This window comes from Ruditapes philippinarum, unplaced genomic scaffold (genome assembly GCF_026571515.1).
Source record: "Ruditapes philippinarum isolate M1 unplaced genomic scaffold, ASM2657151v2 ctg1547_1_1_1_1, whole genome shotgun sequence".
NCBI lineage: Eukaryota > Metazoa > Mollusca > Bivalvia > Venerida > Veneridae > Ruditapes > Ruditapes philippinarum.
This window is the reverse complement of record NW_026855329.1, coordinates 11,928-27,678: the sequence shown is the minus strand read 5'-3', so window position 1 is coordinate 27,678 and position 15,751 is coordinate 11,928. Positions and strand designations below refer to the sequence as shown.

Here is a 15,751-nt window from a genome sequence, read left to right as displayed (position 1 = left end):
GAACCAAAATACCTGATTGAAAGAAATACGTTTGTGTATTTACTTATGAGCGATTGGAGCATCTAAACAGAACCTTCTTTGAATAGCAGAATAATTTTTTGTTCTGGAACATTTTATTCTGTTTCCATACAATATTCATATGTATTGAATAAATGTGACATTTTAATGATTTTATGTTACAACTCTTCCGGGCATTGCCCATTTGATTATAAAAACAAAATAATTTTACTGTTTAAATTCTATGAAAATCATAAGATATAGCTTTTTAATCTTTGGTACATTATATATATTACAAAGTTACTGATAGAATGATTGTATTTTTTATTATTTGAAATTAACTGTTAATAAAACGTAAACGATGATAATAATAAATAGAATTTCAAATAACCGACAAAACACGAACAAAATACTATACTGTATACTCAAAACCCCTTCCGTGGTTTTGTGACTTTGGTATTAATGCTCTTTAAATATGTTTATAAATTTTGAATTCGTACATTGTTGTTTGTTCGTCATTATTATATTTAAATGTAACAATTTGGAGGCCTACATGTTAATTATATTATAAATTCAAATCATTTAATGGGAGGTAATACATTAAAACACCGAGCGGAATTTTTTAAAGAGTTACTTCCCTTGATTTATTTTTTTCATTTGTACATGTATGAACAATGTACTTTTCTATCAGAATGTGATGTTTTTGATTACAGTAAAATGGAAATTATATTTATACTTAAAAGCAACAATTCTTAAGATTCACGCTTTATTTTTGATTATTTTATTTTAATTTGATAATTTAGAAATCGGTCAATATTATAACCATTTACAATAAAAGTTTTAGCGGTTATTGAGATCTGCTATCGTAAGTGAGAGAAAATTTCAAGAAAGGTTACTCCGTTTGTAACTAGATAGACATGAAGTGAATACATTCAGGAGTATAATTTATAAAGATTCATTTTTGCTAGAGTTTAAAATTTTAAAAAAGTTTTTCTCATGTTAAGATTTTTAGCTGTATTAAAGATATATTACCCCCTCAATCCCCCTCCCAAATTAAATAAAAATATAAATGAAATAAATAAATAGATAATTTAGAAATAAGTATTTTAATTGTTTGAAACAAACTTTTAGCCACAAGTTTATTTAGTAATTAGTATGTTTTTAATGTAAAGATTAGTTTTACTGCAAAATAAATGTCATGATTTTGCTTCCGTTTTATGTGGCCTTTCGAGGTAAAGGTCCAGTAATAGCAGCCGATTGTATTCGGTAAATTACGCCAAAATTAAGACAAAGGTTTCGGGACTTTCCGTAAAATTTATCAGTAAAAGTAAATCGGTTGCTATTTCTGGACCATTTCCTATATCGTTTAAAAAACTTTATCTATTGTTTGAAGTTATGTTAATTTGATATGTTCAGTATGCTATTTTATAAATAAATAGATGCCTACAGTATGACTTTTTAGTTTCTACTATTTATTTTATTGTTACGATATATTGTTTGATCACGCATAAAGAAAGATAACTCATGCCGACTTGATGTGATTATTGATTATGTCCCCTTTTTAACGTTATTCCGAATTCAATATAGCTGCGTGAACAATATCAGGCTGAACAACTGTACATTCTATCTTTATTACTATCATAAAAGTTCCTTCAGTACAATTTGAATATAATGGCGAACGTTTAGTCATTTTCTCACAGCCTACGGTTTCATTTAGCTTTATTCAATCAATACAACTAATTCATCCATTATTGCAGCATATAAACAATTTCAACAACAACAGCAGCAACAACAAATGAAGATTGTAGCGCAGTTTTTTATCTCAATCTGCAGACAAAATACAACAGAATCAAAGATCAACATATAAAACAATGTGCTAAAGGATAACTTCACCAGTTTCATTTTCCTTTCATACAAACATACATTACACATTCTTTGACTCAGTCGCCATTTATACATCAAAAATTTAAGATTGTACTCAACAGACAAGCGATTTACTTAAATTGTAACAGCAAATTTACAATATTGAATATGTACAAAAGAATAATTATATCAAATTCGAAATGACTGTTTACGTCTGTTTTCATTGGTCAAAAAAGTCATCTACAGTCACATCTGTAACAAAGACTGCTTTATAAACAAAAACCATATTGTTTATGCAAATATAAATGAGCCGCGACATGGCAAAACCAACATAATGGGTTTGCGACCAGCATGGATCCAGACCAGCCTGCGCATCCGCGCAGTCTGATCAGGATCCATGCTGTTCGCTATCAGTTTCTCTACTTGTTATAGAATTTGTAAGCGAACAGCATGGATCCTGATCAGACTGCGCGGATGCGCAGGCTGGTCTGGATCCATGCTGGTCGCAAACCCATTATGATGGTTTTGCCATGGCACGGCTCAATTATATCAAATTCGAAATGACTGTTTACTTCTGTTTTCATTGGTCAAAAAAGTCATCTAAAGTCACGTCTGTAACGTAGACTGCCTTATAAACAAAAACCATACTGTATATGCAAATATAAATTTCTGTCTGTTTTATTAGTTTTTATATAATTTTATAATCTTTTTTTTCAAATAATCACATATTTAATAGAATTATCTTATTCCTATAACAGTATATTCATTGTAGAAGAAAAAAACAAGTAACTTTTATCATTAACACACAACCATCTTTAAGTTCTCTTGTACTTAGACTATGATGTAATTTCAATTATACCTGTTTATTTTCTGTAAAAATACCTTAGACTGATGTGGAAAATGCGGGTATTAACTTTTTGTTAAAGGCGAATGCTGAGGTTAAATATGGAAATAAACCAGATTGAAAACTATATATCCATATGTTACCCTGGCATTCGCCTTTAAATGTTACAAATCACCCTATATATTTCAGCAATAAAATTCAAAGGCGCGGAAAATACAAAGCATAGAAAAAATGCATCAAAAGAAATTAAATTTTGACCAGTCTTTATTTCTGGATATAGATTACTTAATTAGATTTTTATTGACATGAGACGCGATAATTCAAAAGAAAAAAAAACATTTTTTTAATTAAGCAAGGAAGTTAACTCGTAAATAAGTTAAACAATTTCTTTTCAAGAGTTCTCTCCCTTATCTAATGGAAAAAAAATACTGTTGCGTTCTCATATTATTAATTGGATATGTGTGTTGTACCAAATGAATGCGGTATTTTTCAATTCATTAATGTAATGTTTAAATTTGATATAGATTAATTAGTATTCCAATATAATTCATTTCACAGACCGATTAAATAAGCGGATGAAGAATATAATGAAGAATTTGTAATAAGTTTTAATATTCATGATTGTGCAGTAAACTTTGCAGTATTTTACACTTAATACATGTATCAAGCCTTTTTATAACACTGCACATTTGTTACGTCTTTTTTTATTGCGTTTTTATTATGTATGAAACAGTACTATAAAGTCTAATAAAGAATTTGGTCAAGTTACACTGTAAAGTTTTAACGGTATAAAAATCGACGTGCGCTTCGGGTAATCATTTCAATCGTCCAAACAGGGTTATACAAAATGTCTTCATATTCGTAGATGTATCAGTAATAAATTTGTTGCCAATGTTTCCACGCTTAACTCGTTTGTAGTAACATAATGCTTTGTGACAACATTTAAATATTCCTGTAGACTATATCGTCACAGAAGCACATAATTATGTGTCACCTTTGCCTAAAATTCGTGAATCTGACGTCAGTTCATCAAATATTCTTCCAAGTGACAGCCGTGCGATAAACAATAAAACCACACAAATCATAATTTATGACTGGAATAGTAGAGCTAATTGTATGGACAGTAATTGTTGTATGTTTATCTTAATACACTCAGAATGATTGTGACACCAGTAAATTTAAAACTGATAATGGTTCAAATTACATGTATAATTACATATAATTCAATGTAAATGCACAAGAAAAACTTCAAATACATCACAAGTTATAAATGACTTTAGAATTTATATTAGAAATATCGTTTCATATAGCTTTATTACAGATATGTACAGTTAACACTATGGAACTTCCGGTTTGTAACGGGATATCAAACTTCCGGATCAGGTCATGACGTCAGCATGTTGAAAACTGTCCAATAATTGATTAAAACGATTAGAGATATATATTTCACTGGCATGGAAAGTTGATTTGATCCGCCTTCTCCGTGTATTGCTCCAACATTTTCATTGTTGTCGTCTGAAAATAAACAATTTAAACAATTAAGAAAACTAACACAATTTCCGCTTTAGACCATGAAAACAACCACAATTACACGCTTTAAACAATGGAAACGATCGCAATACACGCTTTAAACAATGAATATTCCTTCATTCTTTCATGTTTTAAGTCATGATGAAATGTGTATGTGATTCTTCTTTTCTTTTTTTGTTTGTTTGACTTTACGTCGCACAAAATATTTTTAAAGTCATATATATGGCGACTTTCCAGCTTAACTGGTTGGGTTAAGACCTCAGGTGCCCCTCCGTGCATTTATTCAGACATGAAAAGGGAACCTGAGTAGAACCACCGATATTCCGTAAGTTACCTCACATGAAAGTATCCAGGCAAATGCCCGTGCGAGATTCGAACCGACATTGCTGAGGGGCAAGTCATCGGGGTTTTTGAAGTCATCGTCTCCACTCACTCGACCACAGGCGCAAATATAGATTTACTTTAATCGAGCATTTTGTGATCAAATGAACTTTTCAAGAATGTGAAAAACAATTTTTTGAACAATCTGAAACACAATACAGTTATTTATGTTTCATTTGAGGTGAAGGGTTTGTCTGATCCAAATAAACGCAACCTTTTTTAATCAAAACTTCGTTGCACTATTGTGGCATGAAAATGCACATAAGTAATAACGCTTAGTATTTACTTTCAAGTAAATGGAACTTTATGTATGTATATAATGATATTGTCAGAAATAAAAGAAAAAAAAAAGAACACAATCTTTTATATATAAATTGTGAAAGTTATTAAAATGGTCTTTATGAATGATTTTCTTTTTTAATATTTCAAAATCGTACACGTGAAAACGTGATTCATTCAAATGTTTGTGCGTGGATGCAGGCCGATAGCTCGGCGATCTCGATTCAAATTAATTTATGAAAAAAGGAACATTAAGTTTATTAATTATCGTGCTAACTCTATCATATATAACAATGGCTGAACACAACTAAATTATAAAATGAAAATTATGCTGTGATGTCATTTCACATAATTTATTATTTACCATTATAGTGATTGCGTCTACCAGGATTGTACTCGGGTCTAGTTTCCGGTGGTTTCCAGCGCCCCGTGTCATCCGGCATTACAATTATTGGACTTTCTGTCGTCGTTTCCGGTCGACGCATGTGAATGGAGTAATCTGAAACGTGCAAAACATGTTTTTTTCCGATAAATGATTGACTGGCAAAAAAAAATGTTAAAAGAAGAAGAAAAAACTTTGGATAGTCTAGTAAATGTACCAACAAGAAAACATGTACTGTTTGGAAAACAAAGGTTTTTTTTATATAAAACTTCGGGTCATTAATCTGGTAAATGTATCAACAACCTAGAACACATATAATTTCATTATGTGTGTGATACATATATAATATACATGTGTATCTATAAAATTACTGTATTTTAGATATAAGAGTAAACCACTGAATCGATTTGGCTGAAAAGGTATTTGAAAAAATTAATTGTTTAAGTGTGTATGTGGCATGGGCATTGGCAATTAGTATATAATTTTATAAATTATCCACCAAATATTTAGCAAAACTCAAAATGCATGTAGCTAACAATGCAAGTAGACCGACCGTCTCAAAAAGAATGAAACTTCTTGTCACCAGGTGATGAGATAATATAAATAAATCCCAGCGACATAAGCAGTTATAATTTCTGAGCTATAGCATAACAGTACAAATCTGAGACTGGCGTATTTCCCATGTATGAGCTTAGATCAACTAAACCTCATTTATTCTAATTATCTAGTCACTGCTAGATTTTCTGAGGAAATTATATTGCGTGTGTAATATCCAATGACAAAAAACAAACAAGGGTATTTACGTTATATGAGAAAACTAGTTAACTAGTTATGAGTTTCAATTAGAAATTGCTTATTAAAGCGAAATAATGATATAAAAATAACATCTCTACTACGTTGTGTAAAGGGGTCTAATTGCATTGAGCAAAGGCATTATGTGTGCTTTCTTAATAACAAGTTCCTGAACTCGTTAATAAAAGTTTGTTTTGGAGCGGTAGCCTAGTGGTTAAGGTGTCTGCCTCTCAACTGAGGGATCTTGGGTTCGAGCACTAATCGGGTCACGACCATGTTTCTTCATATGGTACCGCAACGGGTTGGTTCCAGGAAGCGGACTCGAAAGTGATTATATAAGTTGCAAAACCTTGTTCAGCAATTGAGCTTAAATAATATGTTTAAACCAAAAGTTTGTATCAACTGACAACAGAATGTCAGATTATGTTTATCACGTGACTGATTTTAACCCAAACAACATTATATACATAATTATACTAAACACAGAAAGAAAGTGCCGATATATATTACACGCGCGTAAAATATAGTTATAAATACTGAACAATTTCATAAGACTTTTTTTTTATTCTCGATCTTGTATTTGGAACGGCTTTTTCCTGATTATATCAAGTCTGCTACATCTGTGAACCATTTTAAACCTTATAGTTGAGATATTATCACACATCGTAGTATACAAATTGATAATATCATACATGTAATATTTGTGTATTTCGATAGTTTTAATATGTAAAATTTATATTGCTCCTTGTTGAGTGCCTCATGGGAATTTGGTTTGTTGTTCAAATGAGTTCTATCGTTAAATAAAGTCTTTATTATTATTATTATTATTGTTATTATTACTATTATCATTATTATTATTATTATTATTATTATTATTATTATTATTATTATTATTATCATTATTATCATTATTATTATTATTATTATTATTATTATTATCATTATTATTATTATTATTATCATTATTATTATTATAATATAAATATGTAAAACAATAAAAGTCATGTGATGAGTTTGCTGGGGTTTTTTCCCGTTAAAACGGTAAATATAGCTATACAAAAATTGTCTGAAACAAGTATCAAAAACAGCGCATCATGACAATATTAACGATAATTTAATAACACTGTCAAGCGGGAACAATTCATGTGTTAAGATGAAATTATCAAACTGCACTTTTCCTGCACTCAAATGTTTTAAATCCCCGATGAGATATTATTTATATCAGAATCATTCCTATGTTGTTAAAATGTAACAGGCGGGTACTAGATGGTAACTTTTTGTTCCCACTTAAAGTTATTAACTAAACTTGGAATCATTCGTAATCAAACCGACATTTGAGCTGGTGGATGCTAGCATTACATTGAAAAATAATGGAAATAAAGAGATTCAATATGTCATACAACATAAGACCAGACAATAACAGGTGTAAAACCTGACAATAACAAGAGTAAGGCAAGACAATAACAAGTGTAAGGTCAGACAAAAACATGTGTATGACAATCTAATAACAAATGTAATTACCAGTGTAAGACCAGAATAGAATACTTGTAATGCCAGGTATTTACAAGTGTAAGATCGGACATTATCAAGTGTAAGACCATGGCGGCATAACTGAGTGGTAAACGCGTCGGACTTAGTAATCTAATGATCGCTAGCCGCATGGGTTCGAACCCCGTCAGGGGCAAGTCGTTGTTTCCTTGAGCAAGAAACTTTGCACTCATTGCTCAGTCCTGGTTGGTTCAAGGATTCAAAAGTGTGTTTATAAGTTTATAGCTTCCTACACAATAGAACTAAAATAAATTCTGTATAAACCAATATAAAACCATACAATCAAAAGTGTAAGTCCAATAACGAGTGCAAGATTAGACAAAAAGTGTAAGACCAAACAAAGACAAGTGTAAGACAAGACAAAACACAATATTAGACCAGATAATAACAAGTGTAAGACTAAACAATTACATATATTAGACAATGAAAATCATAAGACCAGACAATTACAAGTTCAGGACCAGACAATAACACTTGTAAGAAGATCAGAAAATAACAAATGTAAGAACAGACGATAATAGATGTAAGGCCAGATAATAAGAAGTGTAAGACCAGTTTATAACAAGTGTAAGACCTAACAAAATACAATTGTAAGACCAGACCGACCATAACAAGTGTAAGAAGATCAGACAATAACAAATATAAGATCAGACAATATCAAATGTATGACCAGACAAAAGCGTATGTATACAAAATTACAAGTGCAGAAAAAATATATATTTCGTTGCATATAGTTTTGTTGAATTTCTATTATTTATATAAGTTATGCAATACCAAAGAAAACTACACAACAATTTTAATAATAACAATTTAACCTACCATACAATATCATTGTTTCTTTATCTTCACCAGCAAAGTTATCTGCCACACATGTATATCGTCCAAAGTCTTCATTTTTTATTTCACGTATTCGAAGGCTTAATATTTTTCTTTGTTCGAAGTCAGTATCAAATATTTCCACATTGAATTTTCCGCTTCTGAAACAGTTCAAACAATTTAATAAGGCAATATTTTAAATAATAAGCGCTTAAAATATTTGGGATTGACAAAGGATTTTTTTGTCAATTTCCTTAACATTATTAATGCCATATTCATAATGGCGATCTTCCATCGTTTGCAACAAAAAAGGACGGACAAGTTGTTCGAACAGAGAACACATAAACGGGGACGGGGCGGGGTTGAAGAAATCTTTAAAATTATAAATGAAATGGAAAAAATAGCTTACGTTATCTTAGCGTCCCTAATTTTTTTACCCACATAGCGTTATCTGGTCATACAAGTAAACGTTTTAATGTGTAAAGCTTAAAATCCATGTAATAACATGTAGCTAATGGTGGTTACATTATATTATCGGTGTAACAGCCTTATTATATGTCTTGTTAGACATATAAAAATACAGTAATGTACAAGATTTATTTACATGTCAGCAATTAGATCATGCCCGTCTCTTTCCCAGAACATGGTACCATGTGGATTGGCTGTCACCTCACACTGTAAGAAAGTCTCCCGGCCAGGATGCTGGCCAAGTTTCGCAGACGGCAAGAAAACCTCTGGTGGATCTGTGCAAATACATAAAATAAAATCATACACTCTCAAAACTATTTAACATACACATGTGAATACAAATGAACTACATCCAAATACTATATTCTTGATGGCAATATCTACTAATCATCTATTCGATGCTGAGAAGAACTTATTTTGAATCATTTTCAAATTCAATTTCCTACGTTTCACCCTTACTTAACAGTGATTCTGTCCCATTTTTGGTGATCTGTATAAATGAGAGCCCTGGACAATTTCGTTGTAGAGCCCTCGACCAGAACAAAGCTAAAAAAGGTAAACGCTGTTAAACATTTAATTTAACAATGTGTCTTATAGGAAATGCATGAAAACAAAATAAAAAAATAAATATATATTATAGCTTAAGATTATGTCGCATATGACTAATCAATACTTGCATGTAAACATTTTTAACATTTACTAGTAAGCACTTACATTGAACTACTAGATTAATCTCACGTGACTGACTAGGCTCCACCCCATTTTCAGCCTCACACACGTATGTTCCTCCGCACTCACGGGACACGTTGTGGATTATCAAAACCTCACCAGTAGTCCCTATTTCTAAAATATATCAACAATAATTAATGTAAATATTTAGCCTAATAATTTTGTAGAATAAACAAGGTTGGTCTCATGCAAAATCTCAATCCGGACTCTTTATGATATGGAACATTTACATTATTCTATTTCACACTTTATAAAATATAACCGATGCACTTTGAGCGTTTGCACCAATAAGAATCATTATTGGATCCAAACGTATTAATTTAGCCTCTATTTCATTTCAGGAGTCTAAAACTCCATATCAAATCTATATCGCACCCAATATAGCTTCGGTTTCGTGTCCACAGTCCAAAAACTCATATCAAAGCCATATCTCATCCTATATAGCCTCTTATTAATTTAAAGAGCCCAAAATATCTTTATCAAATGTATATCATACTTTATGTCGTTTATATCATTTTTTCTTCTATATTTGTTGCTTTTTGGTGATAAATACAGTTATATTGATATAGTATTTTATATGGAAGGCAAATATTGCATTCTTTACATTGTGCTACTGTTATAACAAATAATTTCCGTAATTTCACATTTAGCGCTTCTTTTTCAAATAACAAGCATCCAACATGCTTAAATACCATTATTTGAACGTTATATAACTCATGTTGCCCCTTCAAAAGAAGTAAGTATTTACTCGGATTTTTTTATTTTTTTAAGGAAAAATGTGCCTTTCAATGGAAAATTTTATTCTTAAAAGTACAATTTATCTTGTTTTCAATTGTCATCATTGTAAAGAGTTATAGCTTTTTAAATCAAACGATTTTCAACAATGAAATTTTGACCGAATTGACAGCATGCTATTGAATGTGTCATACAAGCATACAAGTTATCATACAAGCAGACAATTTAGAGACATAAAGCTCCAGACAATGACTAACATCATTTCTAATGTTCACAAAAAAAAACATCATATTGCATAATAAAAATGACAATAAGCGTTCATTTTCGGTTTACGAGGGACGGCTAAAAGCTTAATATCTCTATGGGGAGAACAGATTTAATTCTCTCTTACTCTCTCTTTGTTGCATAGGATCTGTTAGAAACCGGAACCAGCTAATTTCTGGCTGCGGTACACCAGTGGCATTACACACGATAGTTACTGTATCGCCTTCTTGTACTGTCATATCAGTGCTTGAATATTGTTCAATGATGATTGGTGGAACTATAAACAAATAAAAGACATATAACACGGTAATTACGTTCAAGTACTTCGACTATATACATATTCATAACTAAATACAGAATAAATGCCAGTGATGATGAATGTTAATTGTTCCCTACTTTTTATTAAGTATATAGCAAATTATTCATATAGAAGTAATCAACTTTACTAATGTTATTTGATTATGCACCTGTTTTTACTATTCATGTTGTAGGAACTACTTTGTTCGTATTCTCCTCATATCAGAAGCAGAACATGTAATAGTTAGGCCGTGGTTATCAGGCGATGGTTAATATATTGCTTTAAAAGCGAATGGCTCATGAAAGAAACCATTGCTACATAGTTAAAACCCTTCTTTTATAATAACAGTATAGTATTTTGTTCCGTAACATTTTATTATATATTCTGTTTCAGCACAATATTCATGGATGTGAAATAACAGAGAGGCAGACATTCCATGTTGCAACGCTTTGAAGAATCAGTCATAAGATTATGAAAACCCATATAATTTTACTGTCAATAAATTTTATAAAATATTTCATTACATATAGCTTTATGCCCTTTGATTCCATGAATGAGTGACAATAACTTGCCTATATAATCAGTTCAATAAAAGACAAACGATTTTCTTTTAGTATTCGACGTTTTGTCTCCAAAGATTGATTTTTATTAAATTTATTAATTAAATTAATTATTTATTTTTTTGTAGTTGCTGGTGGTGGTTTCTTTCACTTACCTATAACATTCAAAATAACATCTTTATGTTTTTCAGGACTTGTACTGATCTGACATATATATTTCCCCCTGTCTGAGTATCTAACATCACGTATATGTAAGTTCCAGAGTTGTTCCAGGGGTCTCTCAACACTCATACGTTTATCGTCAATTAGTCGTTTAGAATTTAGTGTAAGAGGAAACCCTTGTGCGTCTGTCCACGCAACCTAAATGGAAAAAAAAATCTGGTGCTAAATTTTATATCAATATTAAGTATACTCTAGTATGCTTTTTTGCTAATTTCGTTGAATAAAGTGTATATTGTTTTATTGCTACCATCGACAACAACAATAAGATTTGTTTGTTTGGTTGGATTAACGGCGCGCCAAAACAATTCATCATATGGCACCTAAACGGGAAACATGATTTTGGCTAACATTGAGTGTACTAAACGTAAAGGCAATGCAAGGGCTCAAAACCTCCTTACCTGCTAGAGCTAAAAGATTAATAGACTCCAGTTATTCGGAACCATTTATTCACCTCTTATGACCACGCAGAGATAAACGATGGCTGTAATATTGTTGCCTCAACCCCTTAAATTAAACTCCTCCACCACAAGGGAAAAAAAATGAGGGCACATTACAAATCCCCCACAAATAAAGCAAAGAACAGTATTTTCCTAAAATATCATCTACCCTCATTTTTAATGCAATAAAGTTTATTTTTCCTCACCATCATCTCACAATAACGCCTAGTTTTCTTTTACCAAAAAAGCATTGGATTAGTGACTCAATGGAAGCTGGCTCGATCCACGGGCTAGGCATTTTTTCTTTGAGACAATTGATCTCGGACAATGAGTCTAATGTTCATTTGAGCCGCGTCACGACAAAACCAACATAATGGGTTTGCGACCAGCATCCGCGCAGTCTGGTCAGGATCCATGCTGTTCGCTATCAGTTTCTCTACTTGTAATAGGGTTTGTAAGCGAACAGTATGGATCCAGATCAGACTGCGTGGATGCGCAGACTGGTCTGGATCCATGCTGGTCGCAAACGCATTACGTTGGTTTTGTCATGACGCGGCTCACCGTTATTCAGAAATAATGTGGGAAATTAGTAGTCGGTCACGCGACGATGGTGATAATGATATTGATGATGATAACGATGTCTTCTTTGATGATAACGACGATGATTATGATGAGCGATCGATTTTAATCTCTTTTAGAATATTTCATAATTTTAAACACTTGCATTAGATATTCATCATTAATATTTTTTTAGTTAAAGAAATGGTCTTAAATAAAGGGAAGTAAAAATTTGTAATTTTGCTTTTTCAGAAAAACATGCCGTATTTATTTTAATTTATACAACCAAATTAGAATGTTGACAGCGCTGTTTACAATAATCAAAAATGTCTCTTTCAAAATGCTAATTTTCTGTCAAAGAAGAAAACACAAATTGACGGAGCATCGTTATACCAATTAGAAACACCAAAACCATAGAGAATAGCATGATATCGTTTTATGCAAACCCATAATAACTTCGTGTATTTTTTCCTACGACAAGGTTTTCCTTGTCTACCCATTGCATGACAAAATCAACTGAAAATGCCATGCTATGTACTCGTAAATTATTCATAAAAGTCATAGCTCATTAAAATGGTCATGTCTTTACGCGGTTCTGGTTTCTAACTAATATACCGAAAATTGTTTTATTATGCAAACTAGCGCGACTCTGACTAAAAACAATAAATACGGGCAATGCTTATACTTGTATCAAATTGCGACATTTCGTAGTCGATTGCGACTTTAATATCGAGTTGAGAGGAACTCGCTATAGACTGATGGAAAACGACGTTAATGTTAAAAATAGCAAGATAAACAACTTCCATAATATCGTTAGTCTTCGACCTTATACAAGACTTTTTTAGGTTTCAAATGTGATGAATATTTTAAGATTCCTTTTTATGTTTTTCTAAAGAATATTATTACTTTATGATATTGACAGAATGCATTGGTTTGATAAGTTTTGTTATATTTTAAATCCAGCAATTTCGAAATTATCTTTTCTCAAGGAAGCGTTGACATTTTAGGCAACATGCTTCAATTGCTTATAAAACAGGTCATTTGTCATGCGATAAAATTTACCGTCTTTCGGAATGGAAGTTCACACATGCAACTGCATTAAGTGAGCGGTCCTCGGTGTGAATTCGTAGAAAAATAGTTTTACCAAATGGAATAATACTATTAAGGTATGAAAGAAAACAGAAAACGGGAAGCAATTTTTCAGGGAAGCAAACCCTTTGTCATAATAGTTTTTTCCTCCGCGAAATTGTAAACACCAATGATAGTCAATTATATTATATATTTATAAGCCAATGATCTTGATGAAGAAAATGTTGATTGACTCATACATCATATCCAAACATTTTATACACACTGTTTATCTTTATTTCACAACTTACAAAATATAACCAATGAACCACCAGCGTTTGAACCACGTGATGATGCAATATAAATCATCATTGGATCCGGTATTAACAATTTAGCTTCGTTTTCATTTTAAGAGTCAAAAATATCATATCAGATTCATATCGCAGTTATCTAGCCTCGTTGCTATTTAATTAAAACATTCATACATGTATTAAGTCCTTATTGTTCATTGAGTAATTATATGAGAACAGTACTAATCTATTGAAGTCGAACGCAGATTAAAATCTATGAACTGGAAAAAAATGTCCATTCGTGTATTGTCAAAAAAACTCAGTGAAGTTCCTTTAATATACAAATAATGTATTTATCAAACAGAAAATACTCGAACATTTGTGATACTGAGTTTATTGATTTTACAAATAAAAATTGGACATATTTTAAACAGCTCCACTGACTATAAAAACCTTTCAACATAAGTTTAAAATTTTTGCATAGATCAAGTAATGCACTTTAAATGAAAAAAAATATATGTAAATGATAAAAAAGATACTAGTTCTTCGTGGTGAATTGAAAATCGACTTTGCACGAATTAAGCCACGATTCGAGTAAAAAGAAATGCAGTTTTTTGGTCATTTTGTACAATAAAAATGATTATTCTGTAAAAACAGGGCTACAAAAGGTTTTTAATTCAGACTTACATAAAATGGTACAAAATTTTTTGGGGGAAAAAACCTAAACAGATCGAGGTTAACCGTTAGGAAACATAAACATTTTCAGACTATAATTAAAACTGTAGGGATTCCGTTTTTCTGTATTTTATATACATACATTGTGATCTTCTGTTAGATGAAGTATTGAGCATTCTAGAACTGCAGTTTCTCCTTCAACAAACGTCACATTCGTGGCTGGTATACCAAAACTAGGCTCGGCGGCAAATACTGAAAAATAACAAAATCAGAATACTAACAATGAATGAATCTATACTAATTGTTTATATATTTTACCCGTTTTAAAAAAAAAAACATTTTACTGATAGTTAAACTAAAAATTGTTGAATTAAGTCGAAAACGTTCACTGCGTTATCAACATAGCCAAAATATTTAATACGTACATGTGCATCAATTTCTCCAAACGGGAGACAACTCATAAATGATCATGCAACCAATGTTATATTGGTAGTCAATCAAATGCGTTTGACTGTTTATAATATTCTTATAAAAAAAAAATATTTCTTACATGTTCAAACATACATCTGTTCAAATATAATAATAAATCTCAACTTAATTAAACCATTACTGCATGAGCATTTTGTGAAAGGATGTTTTCATTGAAAAGCCTCCTGTTACAAATTCAAATCGCTATGAAACTATAAAAAAAGCTTCAATGCGCAAATGTTGACTGGACCATAGCCTTTGTAACGGCATACTCAATCTTTAATTTCCTGTTATCATGGCAACGCGGGGACAACTCAAAATTGCCCAAAATCACTATTTTGCGTTAATTTTTCCATCAAAACTGTTTCCAAAGTGCTGCAACTTCTCAATGGATTGAGATAGAGTCACAGGCTTTTCAGCTTTGGCTACACGTTACCCTAAGGTTGACCTTTGACCATTTTAGCCTCTCACAAGTCTAAAATATTCTTTCATATTCTTTTCTGCTGCCCCCTTCAAACCCCCAAGCAGAAGGGGGGACATTCCTTTA

At 31.5% G+C, this 15,751-nt stretch overlaps 1 protein-coding gene across 1 annotated transcript; it reads right to left on the bottom strand.

The window, feature by feature from the left end:
- Window positions 1–3,342: 3,342 nt before the first annotated feature.
- LOC132742967 (limbic system-associated membrane protein-like) lies at window positions 3,343–14,988 on the bottom strand (the record flags this gene model as incomplete). Its single annotated transcript, XM_060731472.1, has 8 exons — window positions 3,343–4,219; window positions 5,259–5,393; window positions 8,436–8,593; window positions 9,037–9,175; window positions 9,615–9,743; window positions 10,756–10,905; window positions 11,642–11,846; window positions 14,879–14,988. Coding segments are annotated over 8 exons (1,157 nt in total), but the record flags the coding sequence as incomplete, so codon positions are not given.
- Between the last annotated feature and the right edge of the window lie 763 nt (window positions 14,989–15,751).